At 39.1% G+C, this 19,197-nt stretch overlaps 1 protein-coding gene across 1 annotated transcript; it reads right to left on the bottom strand.

Annotated features, from left to right (window-relative positions):
• Window positions 1-5,118: 5,118 nt before the first annotated feature.
• Window positions 5,119-14,468, bottom strand: hand2 (heart and neural crest derivatives expressed 2). The gene is made up of 2 exons (XM_037762374.1): window positions 13,232-14,468; window positions 5,119-6,583 (listed from the first exon to the last, which is right to left on the bottom strand). The coding sequence occupies exons 1-2, from the start codon at window positions 13,868-13,870 to the stop codon at window positions 6,458-6,460; spliced, it is 765 nt and encodes a 254-aa protein (XP_037618302.1). The 5' UTR covers window positions 13,871-14,468; the 3' UTR covers window positions 5,119-6,457.
• Window positions 14,469-19,197: the final 4,729 nt, after the last annotated feature.

Below are 19,197 nucleotides of genomic sequence, written 5' to 3' on the forward strand. Positions count from 1 at the left end.
TTGTCATGCAACTTGGCTCAACATTTCTCTTTTGAAATGCATAGTGAATAATTGAGTGCATAATAAACTAATAATTATTCACTCAATAATAATTGAGTTAAATAAGCAATAGAAGAGCATAAATTAATAGAATTCTTGAATGAAGGAGATATTAAGTTTTATGGTGGGATGATGCTTCCCTGTTTGGGTGTTGCAGTAGTTATAAATTACTCATTATACCGTATATCCAAAGTTCACTTTGTGATAGAGACCATCTCACTCTCCAGTAACCGGGAAAAGGTTTGCAAGAGAAATGGCTTTTGTAGATCACAAAATGTAAATGTACTAAGCATTACTCAAAACAAGAAAATTCCTCAGCATTTCCTTTATCACAGCAACAAATCCACTCTCTGTCCAAAGTAATATTTAACATTCACACAAATACAACCAACACGGCTTACAAAATGAGAGCAATAGCTGCTGAATGTCATACTTGGATTTGTGTGTTGCAAATAGTTCAATACATCAACTCTCCCGAGGTGTAAATTGTCATCCTATCCTTCTCCTTCTTTTTGATGGGAAGAGAGACAGAGACATCACATACCGTACGGAGATACAGAAATTGATCTCTGCTTTCAGCTAGCTGAAAACTGATGACACTTTGGCATGGATGCTCCACAGCATGGTCAGGGCCCCGGACTGAAATCTGATTGGCCCATGAAGTGCCTCTGTTCGCTTCAGAACACTTCATTGGAATTTTGAAAGATACACAAACTTCAGAACTTAACCTCTTAAGCCCTAGGGTGCTGGGAGGTGTGGTTCGCCTGGACAGACATACCCAAAATAAATCAAGAATAGCTCCACAACTACCAGGTCTATATGCATGATCTTGGTCTCTATGGATAGGTAAGACCTCAGAGAATTCATCCCCAGTGTCAATAACATTGTGACTGTTACTATGCCTGAGGAAATTATGATGAACCAAAGGAAAACTTTAAATTTGTATCCTCGTCTAAGATGTTTTCTAGATTAGACAGTGGATAACACCATTATAGCAATGATGCCATACACAGAGATGCCTCTTAATTCATTCAGCAACCCCTTGACTACAACTGTGCCAAAGCAGATATAAATAACACAAAGCACATAGATTCTACAAAGGTTTTAGTCAGGATAGGACCAGGCGGACTCTCCATTTGGAGTGTGCCAAATGGGTTTTCCACCTCTTGAAAGAGAATCTGGCTATAAAATACTCCTGATATCCACCACAGGAGGCTAAGTGCAAACAATGCAGCCTTTGGCCATGATATTTTCCCTGTGAATCATCAGATTATACCATTGTGCACGGTATAAAATCAATAAAAAACAACTAAATTGTATAATTTTGACTCCAAATGGAGTAGTTTTATTATAATAATGAAATATGATCACGTAAATCTTAGATAATAACAAATAAGATCAATAACAATGTAAATAAGATAACAACAAATAGTCAAAAGTCAAGTATGTACATTCAATATAAAAATGGCCAAAAATATTATAAAGTAAAAATACAATTTGTCGTGTGTTGATTTTGTAACTAAAATATTGAAATCATTGCCAAACAAACATTGTTTGGACAAAATCCACTTGGAGTGTTGTTTTAGTAGCGTTAAGCGCTCGTCTTTTAGAAACTATTTGGTTTGTCGGTTAAATGAAGTTAAGTAGGCTATATTATACTCATATGTAGCCTACAATACAATAAGTGAAATTACTTAATTCAGCTCTCTTACTATAAAGTCAGAGCGCGACATGTCATACTCTGTAAACCATGCCCATCAGAGTGGAAATCAATTTGTGTCACGATAGAGTGCTACAGAAATGAGTCCTAAAACCCAGAAATGAGTTAGCATTTTAGCACTTCTGGTTCCCTTGTCTCAGAGTCAATGTTTTTTTTTAATGGGTTTCTGGTTCAATGCCTGAAATTAGGTCTGTGGTTAACACAAGCTGAAGAGATTTTCACATTTTACCTTAGTAAATATCACACTCTTGAATTTTTAAGCTAAAATGATATGTCTTTAAAAAGGCGGTTACTAACAAGTGGCTAAATGTTTCTACAATATGTCATCATGCCGACACGTCTGCCTTTACAGCCCCATTGTGTATACTCACGCTCATGCTACCCTGATGTAGTTCGTTTATAGCCTAACGTTAGCTTTTTACTTCTGCCGATTGCATTCTTATTTGAAAAATTATAAAAGTGGTGTTCATTTGTGGATATTTTATAGAACAAAAAGTGTAAGTATCGTAAACATTTGTTTGCAACAGCGCTTATTTTCTGCAATAATCCCAAAAAAAGCCAATGGAAAAATACCATTGGCTTTTTGTCAAGCCAATAGTCAGCCTAAAACTGCCATTTGGACAAAATGCTTGCTGCACACGTCAGCATACGGAGTGTTAGAATCTCACAGTTTTCCCATTCAAAGCTCAGTTCTTCGGTTTGTCAGCTTATAAAAACTTTGTTCTGGGTTCTTTACCCTGATGATAGCGCATCCCACCACACAGCAGCTTTTAAGCATTTTTCTGTTGTTTGCTAGCAAACGGAATTGACAAAGAGGCACCTTTACACAAAGTCAATGGAGAACGATGAATTGATTTCCCTTCTGGTGTGGGCGGAACTTAATTGTGCTCTGTCTCTATTATAAAATGGACGGAGAGTTTCGGCTTTCCCAACGCTTGGTTGTGCCTTGAAGGTAGGACGCAAATTGCGAAATCTCGCAAAATGGTTATCGTTGGGCATTGACTTTGAATATTTAAGGTTAGGATAGGTCATCAGGCAGGGGCGTAGGGATTGGGGGGACTTATTGTCTGGTACCTGAAATTTCTGTTTGCCCCACGTTGATTTACTGTTAGGTAGGTTTTGTGGTTATTAACATGCATAAAATATCATCGGAATGCAGGAAATTAATTTCAGAGTCAATGAATTTTGCAATTCTTCCTGGAGGTGGAACCAAAGCATAATACTGTTCCCTGCTGTGTAAAGTGTGGCCCCTTTTTGGCCCCTGATCTAGAAAAATCCTAGATCCGCCCCTGCTCCACAAATAAATAAATACACATTACGAATAAATGCGAATAAAACTGAAAAAATACAAACTATCAATTCAAGGTTTTTTTTCTAACCTGAAAAACCTTTTTTGTAATTTTCCCATATTTCCTTGGTTATGATAACGCTATACTCACATCATGACACAGACGCTTCACAGTTGAGTCCAATGGGACAAGCAACACAAGCGCCAGGAGATCCAGACTGGTTTCTTACAAATCCCCCACCTCAACTCAGTTATCTAAATTGCTTATTTCAGTGGGAAAACAAATTAAATGTTGTAATCATTCACTGCATTGAAAAACTGCATGTAGCACAACCATGAGAAATATGGAAGTTCAAAGAAGAACCAATGCTATTAAATGGAGGCTGGGACATGGCCTTGGGCTTTGGGGTATGACACATGTGCGGTGTAACTGGAGTTGCGATGTTGGAGGGTTACAGCAGATGGCCCTAGAAATAAAGGGATGGTGTCTGCTCAGGTGCTCTCTGGGTACGCTCGGCCTGACGGAACTTTTTGGGTACGCTCGAATCGGCTCTAATTGATGGCGATCAATATACAATAGAACGTTTTCAAATAGAAATGGTCTATTATTAAAGGAGTAGCTGAAAATAAGAAAGTTTCTACAATAGCCCCCCAAGAGGGCAAAACCAGACTCTGTTTTGGACCGGAGTTGATAACGTTACTCGCTGACGTCGCTGCCGCTCTCTCTCTCTCGCATCACCACTCACTTCCCACATACACACACACTCTAAGCACTGGCTCTGCTCCAAATGACCTATGCAACAACCGGCTAATGCCGACAACCGTAGTTCTCCTATGCTTGGCACAGGAAAAATTTCAGTTGGTTGCAATCTACAACCTCATGGCCAGATCCTACACACTGTTCCTTTAAAGGTCATTTCAATAATCGTAATTGTAATTCTCACCCATAAACTAGGGTATGACACCCTTCCTGCGGAAGCCTCAGTGAAATGGAGCAATCATCCTCAGGTTCTGTGATCGAGGGCCAGCTATAGTGAGCCTCTCTGCAGACCAGATTTTACAGCGCATGTGTTGTGCCCCTAATGCAATATGAAGCTGTGACATATCCTCTTTTAACTGTTTGTAAGATCTGATGGAGGTTTACATTGAGCAGTTTGAGTTGGGTAATAACTGTAATATTTGACCTTGTGTATTTTTATGATGTTAAAGTACCATTGCCCCTTGTAGTTGCCTCATACACTCCATGTAAGGCTGTGTCTAGCAGGGCCTATATACTCTCCATTGCAAACCCAAAGTCAGAAAAAAAAATATTGCCTGCTTAAAGGCCTAATCTGTAATTCAAATGTACACAAGGCACATAAACGGTATATACATGCTATCACTTTGAAATTGATTGTCAGGTCCTTTAATACAAGGTTTAACCCTAGATAACAACTAAATCTGAGTTATTAATGTTGCTGTTTGTGTACTCCAATAATAGTTGTAGCCTAAAACACCGAAGAAAAACCCTCATTTTCAGTTATTGTCAATTGACAAAAAGTATTTCTAGTATTATATTAGAAAGTATGTAATTATGTCAAACTCTTAAATTTTACTTGTGAATAACTACTAAAATTTAAATTAATCAAGAAAGTGGCTTTTAAAAAAAGGAAATCATGAGGAGGCAAAAACAAAATTGTGAAATAAAGTTTATAAGCCTACACCAAAAAAATAAATTATTTGTTTTTTCCCTGTAAAAAGGGAACCCATTTAAGATGTGATGCACACTATCATCTATTTTGCGTCCCTGTCCACAAAATTCTATAAATCTAGGCTCAGTTTTTGTTTTGAAAGTGAGATTTTGAGATGATCTTTTTTTGGTTATTTCTTTTGCCCGAGCCTTACTGCTGACAAACACAAAAAGGCTTTAAGGCTGATGTGTTTTTTTTCCCATAAGTACAAATGCTCATCGAAGCTATATGTGGATAATTTTCCTTTTACTTCTGAACCATTCTCAAACCTTAATCAATTTGCGCAGGATAATATACAGTCTGACCAGCTGAAAGTAAGAAATGAGCCCAGTTTGCATCAGTTACCATGTAGTAACCAGGTGGTGGTTTATTAAATTCATGACACTGTTTACATCCCACATAAAGCATTATTTAGACTCCCACCACATCTTCATACCACAACATGGACACTTCGTCATCATGGTGACGCCTTTACATTTACAAACACTAAATTACTCAGAGAAAAGAGAGAGAGAGAGAGACAGAGAGAGAGAGAGAGAGAGAGAGAGAGAGAGAGAGAACTTCATATACACCTTGTCGTTTAATCACAGGTCAGTAGATGGACCTAGAGCTGTTTGGGTCCTTCTACCGGCCGCATTGCACATAAATATATTCCGTTAAATAAAGCAGAGAGCACGTCAACACCCCTTTGCGTGTGTGTGTAATCGTGTGGGTGGTGGTGGTGGCGAGGGTTGGGTGTTAGAGAGAGAGAGCGAGAGAGAGAGAGAGAGAGAGAGAGAGGGAGGGAGAGAGAGAGAGAGAGAGAGAGAGAGCGAGAGAGAGAGAGAGAGAGAGAAATGGGTCCGCCTTTATCCCCAACTCGTTGTGTTTTTCCCTCGACAGGAAGAAGAGAACACTCCGTTCACAATTTGGCGCTGGTGTGACGCTACTTTGGGCCTTTTACACATCTGGCTGAACACAACCTAAGAGCTTTTATAGACCAGTCTTTAATTCTGCATACATCCCCATCCACCAAATATTTCATTAGAGAACCGGAGAGTTATATCTTAGCAAAGCCCTGAGCAAGGTTGGTTAAATTGGACTAACGGTGCTCACATGTTTTTAACCGGTGCATCCACTTTTAACCCAAACAGCTGCTCTGACGCACGCAGGCTTATATGTGGTCCAAGCCTGTAGACAATGACTGTCATGTATATAAACCTATCCAAAAGTTCCCACTGATGTTAAATTATAGAGAAATGAGAATATTTCTATTTGGTGAATTTTTGCGTAAATGTTTTTTCAATTAAATTTGTTGTTTGTTTTTAATACCGTTGAATGTGTGATATTGAGTTTTTTTTTTTTTTTCTGGAAGTAGGCTACTATTGAAAGGAACCCCGGGTTCAGGTTGAAACCCTGGCACAGCGCGCTGAAAGATGAGGGAGTTATTTTGTCCAAACTGATGGCCACTTTCTTCGTGTCTCACCATATAGCGAAGTGAACAGGAGATACAGCGTCCAACCTCTAGTTCCAGAGCGATGATGATGATGATGATGATGATGATGATGATGATGACTGCATTTACAGTTCATCAGAGCGCGTCATTATTGTCCCATCACTCTCTTGGAGGACAGAGCTGGAGGATGGTATAAAGGGGGCTCTCGCCTGGCAGGATGGAGAGATGGATGGAGGGATTGGTCGCTACTGTTTGAGCTCCAGAGCCCAGACATGTTGAGGCCACCCTGTCCGTCCTTTACTCTTCTTATCGCCCGCTGACGAAGAGGATGACGATGAGGATGTTGATGATGTTGTCTTCGGGATCTCCACCTGCATGCAGATGACACATGACATGTATATTGCAATTTATATTATATATATTGATCCATGTTTAAATCATCTATTGTATAAGATAAAAAAATATATGGCAGCCTTTTTGTCACCATGGAAAACTTCTTCTGTCTTTGTCACAGTTGGATTAAGTTCTCGAAAAGGCCGCTTCATATATACATGTATATATATATATACATATATATATATATATTTTACAACACAAACACAATCCCTAAGAATCGATTCATCGTTCCAATAACTGGATATTAGATATGTCGACCCGTACAGATATGAGAGCGCACCTATTGGTTTTCATGTCGCACAAGAGTCCATAATGTTTGTCTGTATTTTGTATTTGGGACAATTTGGTTAAGTTTACGCACGTCATGATGTTTCTATAGACACGTAAGACTTATTAACAACACACAGAAGAATAACCTGGAAGACTTGACAAGCTCCACACTTTCACATGTAGCCTATATATGGCCACCTGCCTACTCGGGTGTTCGGGTATAACAGCAATTGATAGAAACTTTTTAAATGAATTAATTTTCTGTTTCATAATAGTAAAATGTTCAAATCTGCTTCTATGCGTATACATGTGGACGCTTATATCTATAACACATTTCCTGTCAACCAAAAAGTGCAAAAAGTGAAGGATTAAATATTGTAAAGAGCAGGATCAGCTATTTTATAATGTTAGATACATTATCAAATTATTATTATTATTATTATTGTATCTAAATGTATTATATTATTTTCAGAGCCTGCTTGTTAAGACTTGCGGTTTCCATCTGCCAACAGCTGTTCCTGAAGCCATATTTAGCCTAATCAAAAATAGATTAATATAATATATGGTAGAATATAATTATAGCATTATATATATACGTTTTTATTTAACGATGTGCGCAGTTAAAAATATATTTCCTTTTCCACAAATAGGCTACACGTACAAACGTACGCACAAGGAGAGTGAAATTACATCTCCTCTACCTCTTAACTGACTAACTTTGTCCATATAATAATAATAATAACAACAATAATAATAATAATAATAATAATAATAATAATAATAATAATAATAATAATAATAATAACAATAATAATAATAATAATAATAATAATAATCGGACTCCCTGATTGAAGTTAATTTGAATAGTGGACTGAGCAACAAGGCTTAAAACGATGAGACAATCCCAATATGCCATGGTAACGTCAGTATAAGGACCACATACAGGCCGAGTTGGGAAATAGTTAATTTAGGAATATTTTTTAAATATTTAAAAATGGAGTGTGGCGAGTTGTTACTTTGACATTGTGCAACCTGAGAGAAGAAGATCCAGTGAACATCATGAATGGACTTTGTGACTTTGTCACTGCAGTGACACTAACCTGCTGCTGGATGTAGTCATCCTTATTCATCCTTATTCAGGGATCTCCAGGATGTGCACCCGCTCCGACTCATCATTTTTGTCTATATACTTCGGACGTCATAAAAAGATGTGACAACGTAATGTCTCCTTGCTCTCAGTGAATATAGCCCTCCCACCACCACTGTGCAGCGGTAAACCTCTGTTCAGTCCGGCAAAACACACTATAATCCAGCATCCATCCAGTCCAGCACTAGTAGCCTCCATTTAAACCTGAGCGCGACTTTGAAGTCTAGTGGCATGTGAGGAGGCCTCTTTCATTCTGCAGAGTGAGGTATAACATATCAAACACGCCATCATCTCATAAAACATGAGCCAGATCACATGCTACACATGGAAACGCATCAATCTGAAAAATGTTGTTCCATTGTACTTATTCTCGATACATTTAAATGTTTTTTAAAATGTAGGTTTCTCTTACCGTACGTAAAGTAGCGTAATAAATTTGAATATTTTGCTTTTTTTTTTTTCATTTGTCACTGAGCAACAATTTTAACTTTTAAGGGGTCCTGATATTTGCAATTTACATGCAAGAAATGACAAAAAAATAAAAAAATAAAAAAGATGAATGGCAGAGAGCTCAGCGGTTCAAGTTCTCTCAGAAATTTGCGTTTAATAAAAGATCAGACAGTTTGCGTCAAACGGCATTTGAATACAGGGTTTAGCTCTCCATGTGAGGAAAAAAGGGGACGCAAAAATATATCGACCTGACTGGCAAACATATACTTTTTCGGTCCAGGTGCGATAATGAAGCTATAAGGTCCAACAAACAGGAGGAGGCTGTGCGTAATGATATACAACTCTACAGCAAACATCCAAACAAGTTCATCTCCATTCTTCTTATTGTCGTGTTCTTTTATTTCATCGTCTTTTGGCCGCAGCATGAGTCATCGGCCCTAACAGCACGATCTGTTCTTTTCTCAGAATAAAAAGTATAAAGTACTAAAATACTTTTTTTTGTTTTTAAATGTGCTTTATAAATAAATTTGGATTGGATTGGATTGGAAAGGGGATATAACATGTCAAATGTTGAAACAACAAAAAGGGGCAGTAACAACAACAACAATAAAAATTTAAATAAAAATGGATAAAATACTAACTGGATCTGTGAATACGGAATTATGATTTGACACTAGCGTTACTTTGTTATTATTCCAGTCATGTCACCATTATGAATTAGCCATTTATAATGTCATTATGAGAACAGATCATTTTTTCCAAGTCATATTATCATTTGATAAACATCTAAAATGTGGATCTAATTTAATAAAGTCAGACACATTTTTACAGCCTGTACTATATGAATAAATATCATGTACTCTCACAATGTGCTTTTAATATAGTATATAATGCCTCACTACTTCAACTAACACCACAGGCCTGCTAAATACGTCAACAGGCTAACAGCCAGTATGATGTTTATATTAACCCAATAGGGCTTTTTGACAGTGTTCTATTATTTATGCACACTTAATTGAAGGATTTTTGAAGGTTGTTGCAAAAATACACCAGAGTGGAGACACCAGTCTCCAGTCCCAGTCACTTGTGGAGTCCAGGCTCTATTAGTCTGCAGGCTACATATCACTAAAAGTGATACATATCACTGTCTTTCCAGTCAGGCTGCTGAAAGCAGCACTAAAATTACAGCTCTCTATATCCTGCACATTTACACTATATCACCTGCAGTACCAAAAATGCCACCAAGCTGGACACAGAGAAATCAAGAAAAACAGTTTGTTTTTCTGAAAAATTGCAACAAAATGCTGTGAATGTGTGCCCTAATTCAGTCAGCAGGTCTGCCACCAAAGGCTAATGATTTTATAATGTTACAAGTCTAAATCTTTCTAACCAAAACAAATTCAGATAATGATCTAAATTGACATTTGCAATCAGTTTGCTGCATGCACTGTGAACTTCAAACCATGCACATTATATTTCATTTGAAACATGAGATAGCCTAAAATAAATAAAAACTTTGTCTTTGTTAAAACCCAACAGCATCCTCTCCCCGCCTCTATGAAGTCCATTTTGCCCAAACTGGATCATGGGATTATTCCATTGTAGTACAACAACATCCACACTGAACCAGCCTGAAATAAGCCATACTGTATACGTAGCTGTAATCAGTTGCACAAAACATCAAAATCTTATGGATTGCAAACAATCGATATGTCAATTCTCTCTTGCACACACAGAGTGTAAGATAAACTCAGTCCCTGGAATGACTGAGTTTATTACCTCAAGTCCCCTCTTATTTGCAAGCTTAGAGGTCACCCTCTTAAATACACTTTAAATTCACTCATGGGTTAACCACTTAATCATTAATGTAAGAGCAGACTGAGGAGCACAGGCGATATTGAGTGCTTACTTTAGCTACACTGAGGGGTAAAACTCACTAAGTTACTCCTCTGGTAGGCCTACATGTTTCATCCTAATAAAAAGTTAAATAATTCTTTATTCAACTGTAGTGTCTCAGTTGTAACAGAGGAGTATACACATATATTTGAAACCAGGACTGGAGTAACATGACAGAGTTGACATGAGTTATTAACAGGACTACATCCTTCTATTAGTGATTGCAGTTTGAAATGTGAGGAAAAATTGCTTTCTGGCTTCAATTATGCACCACACTTCCTATCGGGCAGCACGTTAGGCAACAGACAGGAAATAATTATTCTGTTCGATTCTCTTCTAGTCTAGTCTGACCTGCCCTGTATATAATCAGGTATGTTTGTCTCTACACACATAATGTATCTGATTTTAGCTCTGGGTAAGGTATAAGATGATGGTCTATAGCCATTTATCATGAGATAAATGTAGTGTTAAAAAAACAACAGGCAGCTAGTTTTGTCAAAGCATGCAGAATCAATGCTTAGTTGTGTTTGCATGTAGGAAATAAAAAGACTGTAAAATATGACCTTTAGCCAGTGATCATACAGAGGATATGTAACTCAAATACAAATAAAATTGCAATTTCATACTACTAGCTACTGTGTTTGAAAGAGCCCAGTTCAGATGGATTTAAATCTCTTGGATGTGCCAAACAATAAATCCTTAGTAACTGTGGGACCTTGTAAAGCTGTAGCCTATAGGATATGGGCAGCATATAGAGCTGATGTGGATAATATAGCAGGCTGTAAGAAAGACAGCATCAAAAAGTAGTGCTAATAGCGGCGGGTCCCCATGGCTGAACCTGGCCCCTCCTGGCTCCAAGCTGTCTGAGGATGGCAACCAATTTTCTGGCTCCACTGTTATAGAGACTTTATCATTTGGACTATACCACTATTGTGTAAAATCTTTTGTTTTGTTTATATGGTTCAACTGTATATGGCGGATACATTCTTTTTCCTTCAGCAATCAATGGTTAAGGAGTCAAGTGTCAATTATTAAAATGGGTAAACACACTTATATTTGACTGTTTACTCTCTCTTTAGCAGTCACCCCATATGCTTCATTGGCTTTTTCAAATTCCTCCCCCAAATAAATAGGGCTGTGAGATTACCCTCCATTTGGGTACATGTGTTCCTGCACAGGAAAAGCCTGTTGCCATGTTGGTGTTGCTGTTTACTTTTTTCTCTCCTGTGTAGCCTGTTTTTTTTTTTAGCTGGCTTTCTACCAGCTCTCTGGCCTTGGTAAAAAATGTAAAACATTGAATGTAGGCCCAATGTCATATTAAGTTTAGGACGTCTAAATGGTCTTTGAATGCGTGCAATGGAGTCTCCATAACGGATGTATATAATTGCATATTATATGTATGATTATAAAATAATCATGTAAAAATAAAAATCTTACAGATCAACAGTTTACTAATTTACATGTCCATATTGTCATGTGCTTTGGCACAAGTGTAAACTAGCCTACTGAGAGTTTATAGATTATATTCATCTTCTTCTCAATGAATCAGAGAAATATTCGTGTCTTGTTATTGAATCTCGGTCAAACTGGAGCCGCCGAGCTCCTGCTAAAACTATATTTATTGTGCCATTTTTGTCATGATGCAGACATATTTATAACCAGTCTGTCATACACCGACACATCACGGAGGACTTTATCCTGCCCCGGACAGCTCTGCCCGGTCGAGTCAACATAACGGGATCCTTTCAGGAATAACCTCGTTTGCACATCGCAAATGTAAAAGCGTGATGACCCACCAGCACCTTTAAAATACGACCGACATATGTATATATATATATAGTCAGTTGACACAGCCTATAATACACAAAGCAGCATATTTTACTAGCCTATAGTAAATTATTTTTGAACAATTTGCTCTTTATATGCACAAAAGAGCAAAATTATAATTTGAATTAGAACCATTTCCATATAGTGGATTATATGTCGTTAAGTGTTCTGTAATCAAATATTTTTTTTTAAATGCTAAATTAAATAAATTAAATGAATGTATTCATAAATTCTGTCCTACGGTTGGGCACGATGATTTTACTCCAAAATTGTCTAATTATTATTAGCATTAAACTGTATTTCCTGTCGGACGCTGCCTCTTTTCTGACTACCAGCAGAACTATAATGAAGAGAAAGTATTTTACAGGATGTTCAACTGTGACTTTCAATCGTTAATCTTCGTGAGATAAACCATTGAAAGAAGCCAGGAACAGGTCTAACTCAATTTAATAATAATAGCAACAATGAATCATCTTCCCTCTTCTCCAAAATACTATGAATTTAGGTCATGACTCGTGTATTAGTTTTTCTTTTTATTCATTTCTAAAAAAATAAAAAAAATAAAAATAAAGTGACTACAATTGCCAAAGATCGTAAGTAAGTTTAGACAAGTTAACAATCGTATTATGGTTTATTATCTCTCCATCACATAAAAAGCTAGCAGCCTAATTCACTTTTTCTTTTTTTTTTTCCATTACTGGCCTGTAAAATGAGTCTATACTCCTCAGTAGAGGCCTTTAGCTCCAGACCCAAAGTAGATCCTCAAAAAACTATTAACAGAATATGAATATGTGGAGAGCCTGCTATAGTGTCAGCTGTGGACTATAAATTGCTCCTTTATTATAGTTTAACCCAGAACATATTGTGTTCTATGTCAGCATGGATCATAAAGCTGAAATGAGCTATCTGATGGAATTATTAACTCTTCTGTTATTAAAAAAGCACCACCGGTGTTCACATTCATTATAGGTCCCCCAGTATATACAGGCTCTATATATATATTATATATATAATGTGTCTGTGCTGCTCTTACCGCCTCTCTCTTCCTCCGCTCTTCCCGGGCCTCCGTCTTCTTCAGCTCGGCCTTGAACGCCTGCGTGTCCCCGATCTGTCCGTCCTTGTCCAGGATGTCCATCAGGTAGGAGATGTAGCTGGTGGCCAGCCGCAGCGTCTTGATCTTGGACAGCTTGGTGTCTGCCGGTACGTTGGGGATACACTCCCGGAGCTCCGAGAAGGCCGAGTTGATGCTCTGCGTCCGCCGCCGCTCCTTCCGGTTGGCCGTGGGTCTCCGCTTCACGGGCCGGGGATGTCCGTGCGGGTGCATACCGACCACCGTGGCTCCGTTCACCGAGACGCCGCCGCTGGCACCGGAGCCCGGCACCAGGCCTCCGGGTCCGTAGTGGTGGTGGTGATGATGGGGGTGATGGTGAGAGGCGTCCAGACCACCTCCTCCGGTAGACCCGCTGTTACCATGGTACTCTGGGCTGTAGCCGGGCGCGAGGCTGTACTCGGTGGGAGACATGTCCGCGTGGCTGATCAGCCAGCTCGTGAAGTACGGAGGTGCACCCCCGGTGTCCTCGTGACACCGACCGGCCGCCGCGTGCAGGGAGTAGTGGTGGCTGTCGTGATGGTGCATGACCGGGTGGTGAGGGAAGCCCGAGACCAGACTCATAGTGACACACACACACACACACACACACACACAAACACACACACACACACACACACACGCGCGCGCTCAGAGGTCCTCTGGATGCTGCAGCAGTGCGCGCGCCTTCACTGCGCTTTAACGCTTGTCCAGAGCAGATGTTTGCATCTGGAGTTATCTACCAGGCAGCAGCTTCCGACACAGAAAACAGCCTCCCGCCTCCCGGTCCGACCCGGGACGATCCGGTATTCCGTGCAACAGCAGGCTGGACCCGGGCTAGTAGTCCTGTGGCCTGTATAGGCCTGCTTGGTTCTGTCCAAAACAACTCCTCCTCCTCCTCCTCTTCCTCCTCCTCTAAGACATTGTTATTCTCCCTCTTCCTCTGGTTATAAAGTCATGCAGCGTTTATATCCCTCCTCTTCTTCCTCTTCTTCTTTTAGAAACTCACTCTCACAGTGCGTAAAGCCTATTCCTCCTTCTTCTTCCTCTGCAGCCTACTTCCTCTCATCCTTCCCAGTTAGCAGCTTGTCAGCCTCAGAGCCGTTTGGCAAGGCAGGACCAGTCTGGGCAGCTACTGGGTCACTACTGGCTAGTTGATACTGAGCTATATGGTAAAGCCCAGCTTGTCTGGATGAGAGAGAGAGAGAGAGAGAGAGAGAGAGAGAGAGAGTGAGAGAGAGAGAGAGTGATTTACTACGTCATCTTCGTACCGGGGAGGAGAAACTGACTTCATATGATCAGTGAACCAACCAGAACCCTCCTCCGTCCTCTCCCCTCCTCTGGCCCCGTCTAAAGGCTCTGTTTACTTCTCTTTAATGTCAATGGGCCTGCTAAGTAGACCTGCTGGCTCTCTCTCTCTCTCTCTCTCGCTCTCCCACGCGCGCGCGCGTACGCACGCGGGGGCCACGCGCACATATGCACGGCAACAATTGGCTTTTGTTTGTTAAGTATTTTTTAAAAGTTTTTTTTAACAAAAATATGCTTTCCAGTTTTAAGTTGGATGGTATTATTGATATATTAATGCTTTACAGGCTATCTGGAGAGGCCACAAAACAAAGGTGGTGTTTGGAATCATTATTAATTGTGCAGCTGGTGTTTATGTTCATGCATGTTCTCAGTGATTAGCAGATCATATCTGTTGAAGCCGTGCAGACTATGTATAACTATTAAAAAAACGTATATGATTTGAAATTTCTTCAAATACGCAGCAAACGTTTGGAGGTTTGGGGGGGGACCTGTTATATGTTTCTGATGGGTCCCATTTGAGTTGTGTGTGTTCCCAGTTTGTCTTATAGCTTGTGCTGGCAGAGCTAATGAATGAATGAACCACTGGTCCACATATTGTCCTATTTCCAGTTGACACGATGTCAAATAGTCACACTGTGAAAGCCACAGATATACAGACAATAGCCATGCAGCCCTGACTTGTGCAATGCATGTCACTTTTCTGGACTTGCATCAATACATTTATTTCGTTGCTATTAAAAAAAAGCAGGGGACCCCCCCCCCCCCTCTCTCTCATATTAAATTCTGTTGTTATGTAGACTATTTTGTACATATGTAATTAAATTGTTACCAAATACCTTTTGTAATATTCTTTCAGAGCTTTAATTGGGCCACAGTAAATAATTGTATAGCCTAATCCCCTTTAAAGAAACGCAACTATATATATATATATGTATATATATATATATATATACATATACATATTTGCGATACATATATATATATATATATACATATATACACACGGTGTGTGTAGTAGACTAATATACATTTGAATTGGCCTTTGTAGTCCTTAAATAATATATTGCTGCTTCGACTGCAGACGCAACTCAAAATAACAGTAAAGTATTGATACGACATAGATTGGCTACCTTATAGTTGTTATAATAATTTTAATAATAATGATGATGATAATAATAATAATAATAATAATAATAATAATAATAATAATAGTAATAATAATAATAATAATAATTTAATTTAATAATACATTTTTTTTTTATTTGCGTCAATCATTAAGATATGTTAAAACACCGTTAATGTATTAATCCGCTCTGTGATAGGCCTATATATTTATTGTCTGGTAGCCTGCAGGCGACATTCCAGACAGGCCTTTATAACAGTGGGTTACAGTTTAGCTCTAGTTTTATCAGAAAACTTCAAATCCGAGTTCATGTAGGCCAGAATGAGCAGCCGGTGAAATGTGAGGCTGGTTCCGAGCTGACACTGTGACCGACCTCCTGGACGCTTCTCTCGGCTTCCTGCACAAACAAACGTCCGCTGCATCTCCGGAGCTCTAACACCTTCAATAGCCGCTTCAAAATATATTTTACAACTCGGGATTTTTTTCCTTTTTGTTTTGCCATAAGCTGCGATATAAACGCCCGATGTTATTCTTCACTGTTTTTACTCTATTATGTTCACTTAGTTATGTATAGCTTAAAACATGCAGCGTATAAGAGCTCCATCCAGCACATATTTACTCGAATATGAATGAATATGACATTTCACGCTCAAATACCTGCAGTTCTTTTTCTGTACTTCCACTTTAGATCAGAGAGAGAGATAGAGAGGTAGACAGATAGAGACAAGAAATCAAATTACATATACATATTGGCATGTGAAAAATAAATAGCCTACATACATAAATACATATACCCTTTGCTGCTCTAAATAAAGCTTTCTAGTTGTTGTAATAATTTAATCCTTGGCTTCCTTAAGCATTTCATGTCATTAGAGGGGAGTCATTATATTGATAACAATTCCAAAAGAGCAAACTGTAGAACTACAATCTCAGCAAATATTCATCACTGTGTATAATTTTTATAATGTTAATTTCTACTAAATCAAATGACAGAATAGTAATAGAAATTGGGTTAGGGACGCCTCTTGCTGGACCTCTAGGTGACCCTTTGAGGGGCCACTGAAAACCATTCAAGGATCTCTGAAGACCTTTGAAAGACCCCTGAAAGCTCAGTCAAGGACCCTCACGGAGACACCTCGAGTGTGTCCAGAGTGACTTAATGCACTTTATGTATGCTTGCATTCTTAATATTAAGCCCTCTAACTTTTTAGTTATCAGCTCCACAGCTCTACTATACACCACTAGCCTATTTAGTTATTTGGACATGAAGAAGAGGTAATGCATTCAGCTGTGGGGTTTGGTTTAGAGACGGTTGTTGTTGTTGTTATGGTTGCTGCTGCAAAAGTGAATCTGGAGCAAGGTCCTGAACACAGCTAGCATGCTTCCCATATGTCAGAATGTCAGAAGCCTGAGCAGAGGAAGCTGTATGTTTCCAGGGAAGGACTTCCCATTCTGGTGTTAACTCCCACTTTTGGGCTCTAAAGATGTCAGCAATAGACATAAAACCCTGGGCAGAGGGAGATTTAGAACCGGGACAGACCAACACGAGTTGGAACAACGCACAGAAAGATAAAATTCTTTGGTTACAGTTGTGGACAGTATGTGGGGGCTTGGGCGATGTGGTGATTTGATACTGGAGTGCAGAGGGTTACTAATCCCAGGCGGGTTGTGGACACACTGAATGTAAAGAACCAGGCGGTAGCCAGATGGCAGCAAGGCTAAATTGACTAAATTATTATGCATGGCTACAATGGGGGCCTGGAAAATACATGACAGTCTCACCATTCAAACTTCACCAGGATGGACAATGTCGTTGCTGTTTTTTTCTGAATGAAAAAAAAAAAAATTGGCAAGGCACATCAATAATAAGTGACAAATTGATCAATTGACAGTAAATACACCAATAAAATGCTTAAAGCTTATGTTTTTGGTCACTTGGGGGCAGCAGAACAAGCTGTGTGCACACCACTGACATATTATCACCTTATAGAGGTGAACATGTTAGCAAACAGTCGCTTATTTACTAGGGCTGTCAATCCATTAAAATATTGAATCGCGATTAATAGCATGATTGTCCATGATTAATCTCGATTTATCGCAAATTAATCACACATTTTTTAGGTGTTCAAAATCCTTTAAGGAAGATTTGTCAAGTATTCAATACTCTTATCAACATAGGAGTGGGCAAATATGCCTGCTTTATGCAAATGTATATATATCCTCGCCAAAATCTAGCGCAAGTTTGGAGCGTTAATTAACCTCCTTCCCGACATGCTAATATGACATGGTTGGTACCGAAGGATTCCTTAGGTTTCCATATGATGCCAGTATCATCACTCTAGCGTTAAAACTGAGCCTGCTACACCCTCCGAAAGATCAATTGCGTTAATGCGTTAAAGAAATAAGTGACGTTAAAACGAATTTGCATTAAGGCGTTAATATTGCGTTAACTTTGACAGCCCTATTATTTATTATTTATTTATTATTACAGAGCAACATTATCCTTCATTTGGAGTCATGTTTGTGTCTATAGATCAACACTATGGTGGACTGACCACATTTACATTGCATGTAGTCATTTGACCCATTGTTAATATGAAAATATTGATTACTGCAGCTTTAAAGGCATGGAATGTACGTTTTTACACGTATAAACATTTTTTAATCGTTTTTTATTGGCAATGTGTGAACAGGTTGTAACCAGTGGATGTGAAGTCATGCACGCTTGTGTGTGCCTACTCTCTTCAGCTACAAGGATAGCTAATGGAGTCCGCTAACGCAAACAAACGACAAGCCCCCACCACAACTCAGACTCCAACACAAACTCCACAGAAGCATAGTTAGATATATAGCATAGTTGAAAACCCATAGTTATATCTAGTGAAGTCCGTCTTGCAAAAAAGGAATTTGACCGACGTCGGGGTAAAACTAGTGTTGAGGGAGAATAGCAGAGCCAGTGTGAAGAGTGTGTGTGCACATGGAAAGTGAGTGGTGAAGCAAGAGAGAGCGAGCGGTGGTGAGCATGAGAAAACAAGCGAGCAGAGGAGCAGGAGAGAGTTAGTTTAGCTCTGAGAATATGAGTGAATGTTCAGTGGAAGTTGCAGTTTGTGCAGAAATAAATGCTGCAGCTCCTCAAGACCAGTAGAGGTTTCCCGTGTCTTGTTTCCCTGCTGCTTTAAATCGCTCTTTTAGCGCATTTCTACGGAATTACAACGGAATTGTGTTGCTAGGCAGCAGCTTGGGTCCATGTTTACTTCCTGTCAGCTGATGTCATTCACATAGGCTTTGTCCAAAATCGCATACTGTAATATTTCATTGAAAATAGTATGCAATTCGCGTACTATTGGTTTCATACTAAGGTTTTAGCGTACTAAATAGCATGTTAGTATGGAATTTTCGATGCAACCATAACTTCAAACAGAAATAATCTGGGACACATTCAGAATGTTTACACTGGTCTATGTATTGTATGTTTGTGACA

Source organism: Sebastes umbrosus, chromosome 3 (genome assembly GCF_015220745.1).
Source record: "Sebastes umbrosus isolate fSebUmb1 chromosome 3, fSebUmb1.pri, whole genome shotgun sequence".
Classification (NCBI taxonomy): Eukaryota; Metazoa; Chordata; class Actinopteri; order Perciformes; family Sebastidae; genus Sebastes; species Sebastes umbrosus.